This window comes from Aptenodytes patagonicus, chromosome 5 (genome assembly GCF_965638725.1).
Source record: "Aptenodytes patagonicus chromosome 5, bAptPat1.pri.cur, whole genome shotgun sequence".
NCBI lineage: Eukaryota > Metazoa > Chordata > Aves > Sphenisciformes > Spheniscidae > Aptenodytes > Aptenodytes patagonicus.
Window position 1 is genome coordinate 35,822,263 of NC_134953.1, and position 14,136 is coordinate 35,836,398.

The 14,136-nt window shown below is 45.6% G+C and overlaps 2 protein-coding genes across 2 annotated transcripts in view; one reads left to right on the plus strand and one right to left on the minus strand.

Annotated features, from left to right (window-relative positions):
* The window catches only part of JMJD1C (jumonji domain containing 1C), a 172,745-nt gene extending 162,101 nt beyond the window's left edge, over positions 1–10,644 (minus strand). The window contains exon 1 of the mRNA XM_076339343.1: positions 10,492–10,644. Within this exon, the coding sequence (XP_076195458.1) occupies positions 10,492–10,644 (153 nt within the window). The remainder of the gene's footprint in view (positions 1–10,491) is intronic.
* A 716-nt stretch (positions 10,645–11,360) lies between these two features.
* Positions 11,361–14,136, plus strand: part of REEP3 (receptor accessory protein 3) — a 59,138-nt gene continuing 56,362 nt past the window's right edge. Inside the window, exon 1 of the mRNA XM_076339351.1 lies at positions 11,361–11,419. The gene's annotated coding sequence lies outside the window, so the exon portion shown is untranslated. The remainder of the gene's footprint in view (positions 11,420–14,136) is intronic.

Sequence of the window (14,136 nt, forward strand, 5' to 3'; positions counted from 1 at the left end):
CTCATGTCCAATCTAAACTTCCCCTGGCGCAACTTGAGGCCATTTCCTCTCGTCCTATCGCTAGTTACTTGGGAGAAGAGACCGACACCCACCTCCTTTCAGGCAGTTGTAGAGAGCGATGAGGTCTCCCCTCAGCCTCCTTTTCTCCAGGCTAAACAGTCCCAGTTCCCTCAGCCGCTCCTCATAAGACTTGTTCTCCAGACCCCTCACCAGCCTCGTTGCCCTTCTCTGGACACGCTCTAACACCTCAACGTCCTTCTTGTAGTGAGAGGCCCAAAACTGAACACGGTATTCGAGGTGCAGCCTCACCAGTGCCGAGTACAGGGGCACGATCACTTTCCTACTCCTCCTGGCCACACTATTTCTGATACAGAATAACTAGGATGCAAGAAAAACTACGGATTAATGACAAACTCCAGTCTAAGACTTCACTACTAATTTCCTGTCAGTCTTTCTCCAAGATTTGATTTACTAACCGAACAGTTTAAATCACGTATTTCCTATGATTATCCAAACAAGTTTCTTTGTCTGTTTGATAACGGCTTTTAGGTTGTTTTGTTTATTTTTGAAAGGTAGTAAATTTACATTCTGTGTTTTTCAGGAAAGAAGAAAAGCCAAGACCACCAAAAAATAAGGAAATAAGCTGGAGGACTGTTTCAAAACAAACCATCTTTGCCAATGCTCCTCCAAAATACAGCTTTCCAGTCCCTCCTCGCCAGACATGCAGGACTAAAGAGATTTGACTTGAGCCACCTGGCAATGACTCAGCAAGTGCTCTCTTTCACAGAGCAATCATACTCCAGATTTTAAACCATCATTTTACTAAAGAGCCCCGTTCCCTTAGCAAAAAAGTAAAACCCTGGTGAGTCAACCCAACTACTAAGTCAGCAGTGTCTACCTGTGTTGTCATACACAGCAGTAAGTTACCTGCAGTGAAGCCTAACTACAATCATTTCAACATCTACATTAATTACAGTGCTGATCAGAACACTCAAAAAGATCATATTTATGCAGAAATATTTCATGCCTCAGTAAAATATTGCATATGAGGTGTATGCATTTTAACATATAGATGCTTAAGTTTCCCTCAAAGCATTTGATTTCACATCTATTGTGAAAGTTGCTAAGCCACTATCCATCGTATTTGAGAAGTCGTGGCAGTCCAGTGAAGTTCCCACTGACTGGAAAAGGGGAAACATAACCCCCATTTTTAAAAAGGGAAAAAAGGAAGACCCGGGGAACTACAGGCCAGTCAGTCTCACCTCTGTGCCTGGGAAGATCATGGAACAGATCCTCCTGGAAGCTATGCTAAGGCACATGGAGGACAGGGAGGTGATTCGAGACAGCCAGCATGGCTTCACCAAGGGCAAGGCCTGCCTGACCAACCTAGTGGCCTTCTATGATGGAGTGACTGCATCAGTGGACATGGGAAGGGCTACCGATGACATCTATCTGGACCTCTGTAAGGCCTTTGACAACATCCTTCCCTCTAAACTGGAGAGGTATGGATTTGATGGGTGGACTGTCCGGTGGGTGAGGAATTGGTTAGATGGTCACATCCAGAGGATAGTGGTCAACGGCTCAATGTCCAGATGGAGGTTGGTGACGAGTGTCAGGGGTCCGTATTGGGACCAGTACTGTTTAATATCTTCATCAATGACATAGACAGTGGGATCGAGTGCACCCTCAGCAAGTTTGCAGATGACACCAAGCTGAGTGGTGCGGTCGACACGCCAGAGGGACGGGATGCCATCCAGAGGGACCTGGACAAGCTCGAGGAGTGGGCATGTGTGAACCTCATGAGGTTCAACAAGGCTAAGTGCAAGGTCCTGCACCTGGGTCAGGGCAACCCCCAGTATCAATACAGGCTGGGGGATGAAGGGATTGAGAGCAGCCCTGCCGAGAAGGACTTGGGGGTACTGGTGGATGAAAAGCTGGACAGGAGCCAGCAATGTGCGCTCGCAGCCCAGAAGGCCAATCGTATCCTGGGCTGCATCAAAAGAAGCATGGCCAGCAGGTCGAGGGAGGGGATTCTGCCCCTCTACTCTGCTCTGGTGAGACCCCACCTGGAGTACTGCGTCCAGCTCTGGAGCCCTCAGCATAAGAAAGACACGGACCTGTTGGAGCGGGTCCAGAAGAGGGCCACAAAAATGATCAGGGGGATGGAACACCTCTCCTCTCCTATGAAGAAAGGCTGAGAGAGTTGGGGTTGTTCAGCCTAGAGAAGAGAAGGCTTTTGGGGAGACCTTATTGCAGCCTATCAGTACTTAAACTGGGCTTCTAAAAAAGATGGGGGCAAACTTTTTAGCAGGGCCTGTTGTGACAGGACAAGGGGGAATGGCTTTAAACTAAAGGGGGGGGGGTAGATTTAGACTAGATCTAAGGAAGAAACTTTTTACGCTGAGGGTGGTGAAACACTGGCACAGGTTGCCCAGAGAGGTGGTGGATGCCCCATCCCTGGAAACATTCCAGGTCAGGTTGGCCGGGGCTCCGAGCAACCTGATCGAGTTGAAGATGTCCCTGCCCACGGCAGGGGGGTTGGACTAGATGACCTTTAGAGGTCCTTTCCAACCCAAACTATGATTCTATGAATTCCAAAACTTGCCTTTGCAAGTAAGTATAGCATCAACAGACATCAAATGATCATGTTACAGGTTATTTTGAACATATATTTCCTTATTCAAGTGAAAGAATAAATTATTCATACTAAGTGAATAAATATCATTAATTCAACTGCAGTACAAAATCCCTGCATTACAGCTGAGCAAGTTAGGACACATTTACTAGTTACAGTGACTGCAACTCTCACAAAGATATTTAAGCTAGTTTTCAACTACTTCATTTAGGCCATGGTCCAGAGACATTTCTCCTGGAAATGGTGCCAGCTTAAGCTGCTCCCACCCTCAGCCATTTGCCTCTGATCGATCCCATACCACCTCCTCAGCCTCAGTACAACTGCTTGAAGTGCCATATGGTGAACGGATCAGGAAACTGCTCAGGGTTAAAAAAATTAAGCCAGCACTGCCACCAAGAGAAATGTCTGTGGAACCACAGTCTCCAAAACTTCTAAAAATGTTGCCATGGGAAGGTAAAGCTAAAAGCCTTAAAGCTTACCCTGCATATTTTGTGCCCATGAAGCTCTGAACAGAGTACATGAATTAGCTCAAACCCAGTTTCTGTATGCACACGGAGGCAACTTCCTCATGAGCAGATTAAGTTGCTCCATTCCACTTAATTCTGAAAAGTGGTAACAGCTGTTTAAAGTAAAAGTGAAACAATTTAAGAAGTCGATGAAAATATTTTTAAGAAAATGACTAGAAAGCAAAACACAGCAAAATCCCCAAAGTTCTGCTGGTTCCCCTGCTCTCATTCCATCTTATAACATGAAAGTTAGCAGTACATGGGAATAACATCAACTAACGACAGTAACTTTCTGGATGAGTCAATATAATGAAGCAACATAGCATTCATTTAGCTTAGAATTCTCCACCAGCTTCAAAGAACAAGCTGGTTATGAGCAGAGCAGGCCTCAGTCCCCACCTAGTAGGGCTAGGAGGGAAACCATCCCTGCAGCAACACTGAATGTCAGTGCTCAAAGCATGAAAGCAGGCAATAACAGCACATCATAGCGGTGTCTCTTCCGAGACAACGACCTTATTGCCAACTTCAAGTAAACTTCTCAGATGATCAATACTTACTTTCTTCCAGCAAAAGCAGAAGCAGCTTACTGAATCCTCCTGAAAGGGAAGGTCAAGCCTGATGCCAGCAGAAATTCAAGATCACCAATGGAACTAAGCATCTCTACAATTCACTGATAGTAGGATCAGAAGAAGGTTGAGCTTAGTACCACTTTTAAAATTCACTCAATTTGACATTAAAGAACAGTTTTGCTGTTCTCAAGCAGGTTTTGAGGTCTTTTGGCATGTGCACAGAAAGAACGGCTTCCTACAAAATGACTACTCATCCTTCAAAACTCTTTAAGATGGCTATGCCCTGTTTTTTTGAGACACCTCCAAAGATTCACACAAAGTTCTGCAATGAGAAAAATTTGATGTAATGTGAATGTGGAATAATACATTATTTGTATGCATGGCATATAAAAGGCAAAAGCGAATGCTTTTTTGATTAAGAAAATACCTGATATATCTTCCTTAAAGCCTCCTGAAAAATTTAAGTATAGGATCAAACCTTCCTTTTTCCATATTTCATTCACTACTGCATACTTTGCAACTATGCAGCAAAGTAATAAACTGATTAATCCCTAGCTCAGGACACCTAAGTTCTGTTTGCAATCTTGAAATTCAAATAAACCTTCCTCAAAATCTATCAGTCTAAGTGTATTTACTTGCTGATCTACATCGTATTCAGGTTTCTATTAGTACAAAAGCAAAGAGGAGGGAAGGGCAGAGTATAAAGCATTGAATCTTTGCAGTCAATTTCACAGGAACACTCCTGTGTTTGATCTTTTTGTCAAATTACTATGAAAGAGATACTCCTTCCTGAACACTAACTGAACTAACTCTGGAAGACAGATTAGGTGACATTCACAGGCACAGGATGACAAGCTCAATCTTATTAGAAACACAGAAAGGAAATAGGAAGTTTTCTTTACTGCTGAGCCAAGAAAAGATTGCCCAGCTGATATGCACCAAAACTTACAAGTCCTTTGCTGGCTTCGATACTGATACAGAACAGTAGAAACAACTGAAAATGGTCTAAATCCCTGTTGCATTTTGAGCTTCTCCCACTCCTTTCAAACCAACTTCAAAACACACACAAAATTCATCCTACAACACCACTCCTTGTCTGGATCCAGAGGTAGCAGTGACATGATAAACTCTGGCATGTTTTTAGCATCATCTCCAATAGTTGGAGTAAATAACGTGACAGGTTCCTCACCAACAACTTGCTCTTCATCTTTAACCCAGATGCTGGTACAGAAATATGTAGTATTTTTAAATTCCACTAGCCACCACCAAGCTACACACAACTAGTTTAAAGCATATTTCTGTATCTTCCAGCTTATTTCAGGGTTAACAAGTAAAAGCTGCAGAGCATGTACTTCTAAAATAAGAAATGAAAAAGTCTATTTCATTTTTAAACAGATTAGGTCAAATGTGTTCAAAAAATTCATATATTCAGTTTCTCCTTGAATACTAGCTTAGTGAAAAGAGAAGACAATGCAAAACACTGCACTAAAAATCAATATATGGCAGAAAACAAATGTAACCTACAGAAGTGCAATTCTGTGCCTGCATGACAAAGCCATACTGCATTCAGAAAGTTTGGGAATGCAGAAGCAGGAAGATTAAAACAATTACAGGTGGTAAAAAGACTGGGTAAGAACAGCTCCACACACAGCAAAAGCAAATTTAACTTCATCTTTTAGTGAGAAACTCTCAGCATATGAAGTACTTCTCTAAAATATCTTCTTTTATTTTCAAATCATCAGCAATTATTTCAAATTATTTTCATGTTATCTGTAATACAGTACTGATAAGTTTCCATTACATTCTGTGAACTTCCATTTTACTGTTAAGCAAGGGCAAATTCAGTTAAAACAGACACATGAAGTCTGCCGCTGTTCTCTTCAAATGGTTTTACCAAACATAGTGAATTTTTAACAATTCCTTGTTTGCAGATTACTGAAGGTGAGATACTAAAAAAATACAATTTAACAAAACTATTTATGTATTATTTCCCTCACTGTATCTTACCAATTTTACTGTAAATAAAAGTGAAACAACTGCTTCAAACTATCGCTAATATTTAGGTTTTTATGAAGGATATCTAACATGGTGATTTATTGCCACAATATATTTCCCTATGCACTTACTAGATGTCACATCTGCCTATCGTAAGACATTAAAGACTACCAAAGTACTCAATTCTTGATTTTGTATTCCAATCCATGGATGTCATGGCAGCAAAATTCACACATCAATAAATACACAATTACAAGTCACTGCAACTTATAACTATACTTTTTATTAAGGGTTGCACATTATGTGTTTAAAAGCTTATTTCCATTTTCTCTTTCATGTGGAGAAAACAGACCGGAAAGTATGACTATATTCAATGTAACTGCAGGACCATGAAAATTCAGAACTCTGAAGCACTTTCAGTAAGCGAAATAATTTTAATAATTTGATTTATATTTTTAAAAATTTACTCCTCTAAATAATCACTTTTTAAGCACAATATAGAAAAACACCTCTCCCACCACCATGTCACATCTTGGCAGTAGTGATTAAACAGACATTTTGCAACCTGTGGCCGGAAAGCAATTCTTATGGGACAGCAAAGACCAGGGAGATCATATGGCGTTGACTCCACCCCTTTCCTCCTGGCCGTTTCTTTATTTGCCCAGAGTTATCACTGCAATCAGAGCAGCACACAGGCTTTTCCAGGCAGTTAGCAGTAAGGAAAAATAGAGTTCCCAGCTTCCTCCAATAACACCCGCTGTTACTTAAGCAGAAAAACAGTTATGAATTCTCTCAATGACTAGTGAAACACACACACGTATATATACACACAAATATATATATAAGTATAGGAAACTTTTTTGCTTGTGTTTTTATTTTTAAATAAATGCTCTTCATGCAACAGGAATGTTCAAGAATGAAAGATCAAGAGGTCTAACTATCAAGTTGTGACTCAGACCATGAAAATCATCAAGAAAACTCCTGGATTAAATTGTATCTATTGTTCAGATTGTACCTGTATAGCAGGCGGTTTTAAACATCTGTAAATGTTACAGGATGACTAAGAAAGAGGCACGGGTTCCAAATCCTGGCAAGAAGGATCTGCATGTAATGGCAAGAGCATTCATCTTCCAGAAGACCAATAGTACTCACAACCAGTGCCAGTTGTTCTCACCATTTTCCCCCACTAGCGGTAAATTAATAGGAAAGCTGAGGAAGGCAAGATTTCCATAAAATAGTGGGAGAAAAGACACTTTGGTACTGTTCTCTTCCTTTGTAAAAAAAAAAAAAAAAAAAAAAGCCAACAAAAAACCCCCCACAAAACATTTTAAGAAAAAACAGAGACTACGTATCAGCTATGTTGCAATCATGAAAAGTATAAGGAAAGAGTCATTTAACATACTTTCCTGGAGTAGGAGAGACCAATCAGGAAGAAAATACTGGATAACTGAGTTCTTTTCTTCATTTTCTTACCAGGACAATAATTTCAACCATGAAAATATTCATTAATTTAGTTATGAAAACACAATCATGAAACAAACTTAGCAGCATATGAAAACTGGAGTCTTCATTTGCTTGCTCACCAGCAGAGAGCAGCTAGTCCAGCCTTCAGGTCTGGAGTTCCCAATTTAATGAGTAGTCCTGTTTACAGGAGAACTAATGAAGCTTGGTTTCCTGCTGATTTGCTCCTAGAAGCCCTGTGGCCACTTAACATTAATTACGTCAGTTGCCTCTAAGCTTGCCCATGTCTCCCTAAGATCCTTCACCTCATAAAACACTCCATATATTCCCATATATGTCCCTATATTCCCATATCCAAATACTCATTCTTGCTCTCATGCTTTTGTTAATGCTCAGCTCTTTCTTGTGCCCTTAAACCCACCTTTACATACCATCAGCTCCATCCCCCCCATCACGTACCTATCTCTGTACGGTGCTAAGCAAGAGGCAGCATATGCTGTAGCTGGTTTGAAGCCCAGTGCATGCTGGTTGGCCAGCTGGAGACCGCCTCTTTGCTTCCAGGAGGAGTGCACAAAATGCCGTGACCTCCTTGCCTTTATGGTTTTTGGGAGGAGGGCTCTCACGGCCCCTCAGCTGTCAGCTTTCACAGACTGGGGGAAGGTAATCTTTCTCAGACTTCTCCCTGCTCTTAAATTGGTTGAAACTGACTGGGGGGTTCACACTTATTAAGGAAGAAAAGACACAAAGGCAATGTAAATGATACTTCCTTCCAAAGCCAGGATTAAAAGCTAACTCAGTTCTGGTCATTTGCAAAGCATCTTGAAAATGCCCACTGCTGCCCTCCTCCCTTCCTGCAGCTGAGGGCATCTTCTGTATTTCTGCAACATCCATCCCACTCAGAGGGATCAGGAATACACAAAATTGAAAAAGTCGATTTCAACATTTTTATGCTGCACCCTGTGGACAGCAATGAAACTGTCAACAAGAATTACCATTTCACTCCACTGACAAGTTGCAGAAGGCTCTGGAGCTATTCATAGGGATGGCCACCTCAAAATGAAAGCCATGGAAGGATAACAGCAGCACTCACTCCATCTAGGATAGTACACATGGAACCAGGGCTCACAGAAAAATGCCCTTGTCCTTCACTGGGGGCAGGAGAAGAGGATATTCATGTTAGCAAATATCAACTAACAAGAGGTTAATGTTAATTACAAATGCAAAAGGAGAGCCTAACCCACAGAAACTACCTGTTGCTAACAAAAACCTTATTGTTTCTTCCTCTACTCACTCCCTGTGTGATTTATACTTGTTTGTGCCTTAGGGACAGAGAACAGGTAACACGAATTATATATATATTGCACTTAGAGGGGGCAATGATGCTCCAGTAGTTAAGTACTAGTCTGGGACTCGTTAAACCTAGATAGTATTTCCAAAACCTTCCCAGGCTTCCAGCACTCCTAGGTGCCTAGGAGTATACCTACTATAGCATAATGCAGTGCTGCTATCTCAAAAACCAGAAGGAATATGGCCACGTTAGCACTGCACTGCACCCAGGCTGAAGTGCAGGCTGGAGCATCCATCCTGCTTCTCAGGTAGTTTGGATCTATCCAAGTGGTGCTCCACTATGACACATAAGCATACCCTTAGTCATCCTGCCTCAGAAACCAGCCACAACATGACAGTTCTTCCTTAAATTACCAGGAATTGTAATGAAAGAGTATCTGAACAGAAAAACACTTGGATACCAAAGTCAGGAAGAGGAGCAAGTACTTACAGTAGGCAGCATACGTTACCTATTTAACATAACAGATACAACCCCTGAAATGCCTCGGTTTAGCACCCCTTCTCTCTTTATGTCACCTCTGCCCCTAGAGTTTACAAGTTATGGCTCTGACTTGTAAATGTTAGTAAATACCTCCTTAAACATTACTCAGTGTTTCCATAATTGTATATAGATTCTAGAGAATACTACCCTGCAAGAATAACATCCAAAATAGGTTCTAAAAATAAAGCATTCTAGATGATTCTCACACATAACCAAAGGTTGAAAACACAGGCCATTTCATAAAGGGCATGAACAGCACGCTAGTTGAATTATAGCTGAAGAGTGGAAAAAAACCAACCCACAATATAGTAAAAAAAAGTAGCATTTCAAGTGTCACATACATTCTGTTTCTAAAACAAAGCTTAAAGCCTGGGATGTACGAAAGCAAGAATTCTTAATTTTGTGAATCACACTTCTCACATCAAGCAATCAGTAATCTCTAAAACCAGGCAATTATTTGCTTGATGAGTTTGTAAAAAAGGCAACGTTCCACCCCGAACCTTGTTCGCCTGTGAACGCCTCCCCCTTACCAGCAGCAGTATGGATTGCCCAGCGCAGTTCGGCGATTCCTTTTTTCAGCCTATGTAATGCCTATTTACACAGTCATGTTATTTTTAAATGCGCTTTCAGAAGCACCAAATAACATAAAAACATGGAAGGAGACAACCACAGCAGTAACATAACACTCGTTAGACCACAGAATTCACAAATAAAATAACGACCAAGTCCACGGAGCACAGTAAAACTCCATTTTACGGATTATGCATTCAGAACGCTAACCCAAGGAAATCCTGGTCGTGCTTCCCCCCCCCCCCCAGTGAGAGTGTGCCTGGGCACAACAGAACATATCCTAGCTCCTTCGCTAACCTCCACGCACATTCCTACACCCCTTAGGAAAACAGTGACAGCGGACATAAAAGGAAGGGAAACAATGACATTCTTTTAATAACAACGTTCGCTACCGCGTCCAGTACGTTAGACACCGTCGGTCAGTGCTACATGACGACAGTTTCTGCATTCCCCTGGAACAGACGCATTCACCCCCAGCCCGAGCTCTGCTGCTCCAGGAGCAGACTGATTTTCCCTCGGTGGCCAGGCCAGGTATTCGCCCTCTCCTACCGCCGCTGCAGCCGGAGACGGCTGCACGGCCAGGAGCCGCATCCGCGCCTTCCGCGCGAGGGGCACGAAGGGGGCCGGGGCCGGAGCCGCCGCCGCCGCCGCCTCCGTCCCCCCACACCGCGGCCGCACACGCCGAGGGGAAACGCGCCTCGCCCCGGCCTCGACCCCCGGCGGCAGCGGCGCGGGCTCCACGTCAGCCGTCCCCGCCGCCAGGGCGCTGACACGCACTTTCCCCCCGCACCCGCCGCCCCCCAGGCGAAGGACTGTGTCACGCCGGGCCCGCCCGGGGCGCCCCGCTGCCCCCCGCCGCCGCAGGCCCCGCGCCGCCGCCTCGGCCCCACCGCAGCCCCCCTGCCCGGCCCGGGACGCGGCTCTTACCGCCAGGTCGGGGCTGTGGGAGTCCCGCTGCGAGACGGCGCGGATGACCCCGGCCCGCCAGCGCCCGCTCTCCGGCGGCTCCTCGCCGCCGCCGCCGACGCACAAGAACCGCTTCCCCACCAGCTCCGGCCGCGTCTCCACCGCCACCGCCATGGCCGCCGCCGCGCAGGCACCGCACCAGCCGCCGAGCCCGCTCCTCTACGGGCCGCCCATGGCGGGAGCGGCGCGGAGCGGGGGCAGGCGCGGGGCTCTTCGCCTCAGCGGCGGGCTCGGTCGGCGCCCCTCGGCCGGGCCGGCGCCGCGGGGCCGCTCCGCCACCGCCGCCAGCAGCCTGACACAAACACCGAGGGGCGGGGGAGGGCCAGGGGCGCGCGCTCGCTCCCTCCCTCGCGCGCTCGCTCACCGCCGCGCTGCGGCCCCGACCACTCCGCCCACGCAGCCCACTGCCATGGAGACCGGCACCACGCGCCGTCTCCCTCCGCCAGGCAGCGCGCGGGGAGGGGGCGAGCGGCCGCCGCCACCGCCGCGCGGCAAAGAGTCCGGCCGCGGCGGCACCGGCACCCGGGCTGGGCGGCACCGGGACCCCGCGGCGACTCCTCCCGCCGGCGGGGCGGGCCGGGGTCGCAGGACGACTGTCCCCCGCGGAGGTCGCCTCCCGCCGGGGGAGCCCCGGACCACCGCCCCCCCGCCTAGCCCCGCGGCGGGGGGAGCACGGCCCGCACCTGCCGGCCGGGGCACCCCCGATGCGGGCGGCTCTGCCCGCCCCGCCAGACGGGCTTCTCGCCGTCTGCGGGAGGCGCAGGGAGAGACCCGGGCACCCTTCCGGCGGCAGCTCCGCGGTGATCTGGCACCGACAACCTCACGTCCAACTCCGGTCCTACGGCGGGATTTCAGGCACAGCCTCTTCTGGGCATTTCCCCTCGCTTTGGTAAGTGGCTGCCCCCCTACCCGGCACGCCCCCACCCTATTTAAGGTGCATGGCTCTGAGAGCTCGGGCTGGTGGGACCACTCCAGGAGCCTGGCACCAGGAGCCCAGGATGGTGGTGATCCCAGTCCTCCACAGGTTGGGAGAGTTAGGACTAGACCTGCCATCAGCAGCGCCTTCTCCCCCCCAATTTAGCTTCTTATTAGCTAAACAAAGACAACCATCCATCTTTCCCTACTGCAAACAAGACCAAAGACCACAGAGTCCTATGGGAATGCACCACTTGCTTAGCCCATCATAAGCTTTTTACAGGCATAACACTTCAGACCTAGAAGACGTTATCTGATGCCATTGAATGCAAGTGAACGGAGGATATCAGAGCAGTCAGCTCGGAGACAGACATGTGCTTCAACCGAGAGCTTGGGTTGTAACACATAACCAAGCCATGTTCTGTAGCAGTTGCTATCAGTTTATTGTTTTTTCCATGAAGCCTATAGTCACACTGTAGTAATGCCATGTTTGCCTTTTAAGAGTTTTTTTCTCTTCATGTTATCTAGAGGTGTAGCTTTCGTGAACTTCTGCCTTTCTTTACTGGTACACTTGCTCTCAAGAGAGGTGGTTAATGATCTCTCATCTAGCACTAGAAAACAAATTTGAATAGTGCACTTTTGAAAATAGATCATGAGGCAAAAGCAATAAATCAAGAGTGCCAACTTAGCACATTCCCATATATTTCAGTGGAACAAATAACTTCTGGTACAAGAGAAGTTAATTAACAGAAAGCAAAAAAACCACCGAAAAATCAATTCATCATTCACCATGACAAGTTCGTTCACAGTATTAGAATAACTTAGAAGACATAACATTTATACAAGAACCTATAGCTGCCTGGCATCCCATTGGCGGTAGACTAGGGATGCATGGAGGCATGCTCCTTAGAAGCTGTAGAAGAAACCACAGTGCGTTTGAGCTAAATGAGTTCTTCATCCACATTTCAAGATAATGCTACAACCGACAAAAAAGTCCTGCAGTCTTGCAGAACGAGCAAAAATTATGTAAGTACAGAGCAGTTATTCATAAAGGGTATAAAAAGAAGTTACAAGAACAACTAAATAAATATTAATCATATCAAAACTCTTTATAGTTTTATTAGATTCCCTCTTGTTTAGCCAAAGAGTAATTTGAGATTATTACTGAATTATACACTTAAGTAGATTACATTAGTGTGCAACAAACCATAAAATATGCCAAAAAAAGCCGAGTTACATGATTCTAATAGACTGAAATTGTGAATTTATCACAGAATACCAAAATATTAAGAATCAAGTATTTTTAATTTGTTCCAAAAATTCCTATCACGAAGTGCTGACACCAGAATTATGTTTTAGTATAGATTAGAAGTCACTAAAGGCTATTGTTCAATGCTGTATCATTTTATAGTTGTTATCACCTGAAAATATCAGTGAGATCAAGTAACATCAACGTTTAGGTGTAAATTCCCACAGCCAGCTGTCAGTTCCCAGATGCCAAGTGAGAAGGGCAGGACCTTTGCCCAGCTCCCCACCATGCCATCAAGCACAGTGCTGCTCAAACAGCTTTTCACATAGACCAGGAGAAGAGAGCTTAAGGGAGAGCCTTGGCATATCGTCAGGTCAGCTTCACTCCCCGGTCACCCCACATCTCAGCTCTTCTCTCTTTCAGTTATTCAGCTTTGAACAGCTTTTGTTACCCATATGTGCTTTAGGAAGGTCAAAATGACTATGTTCAGGTGGATCAGCGTACAGGAGACCCACGGGTTGATGAACATATTTTCTACCTTCAGCAACTTATTTTCTTGGCCTCTGTTCACTTACCCATTTCTTCTTTGCTTCTTCTGTCCTTGTTTCTCTGCGAAGTGCTGGAAACTGGGAAAGCGCTAAATGCTCAGGATGTAGGCAACTCAGGGCCTCCGGCTGCAACAGAACATGAAGTAATGGTGCTGTGGCCCAAGGCCTGAAGATTGCCTAGAGACTAACTTTTAGACAGTCTGTGCTCTATCACACTTCAGTAGGACTTCTTCCTTTCTCAGAAGCCTTTGCAGGTGTCAAGCCAATACATTAATTCCCCTTTCACAGCAACACCTCCTCTATTTCCTTGATAAATATGCAATACTTGAACTGAAAATTCAAAGCACCAAAATTTGCAGGATTGGAAGGATTAGGGATGGTATGAATTGATGCACCTTCTGAAGAAAGTGGCGTAAGGAGGCCTCTTCTCATAGATTACTCTGAGAAGGCCAGAGGAATCGTCCTCTTGGAGCTCAGGAGCAACGCTTAGAGCCGGGTGCCCATGGGCAACAACAAAACAGAGCTGACACTTTCAGGCTGGAAAAGTCCAGAAAAAACCAAAGCAAAACGCCTCTAGGCTGAACGCCAGGGAAGGAGGTCTCTTCTTGGGAAACGGACTGCGGGCAAACTCCCCCATTGCACTCCTACATGGCCCCAGTGCAGCTTTGGCAGTAAATAAGGTGACTGATCAATTCAGTCACCAAGGTCTACGGGCAACGTAAAAAAGTTCAGCCATCCCAACAAAGTAAAAACACTGACACTAGATATGACCTGCTGGGTCCATCCTCTCTCACCCAAATTGCACATCGAACCGATGTTAACCGCCTGAGCCCACCTGAAAGAGGCAACCAGGTCCTGCCACAAAGGCACGGGAATAGGAAGATGGGGGAAACA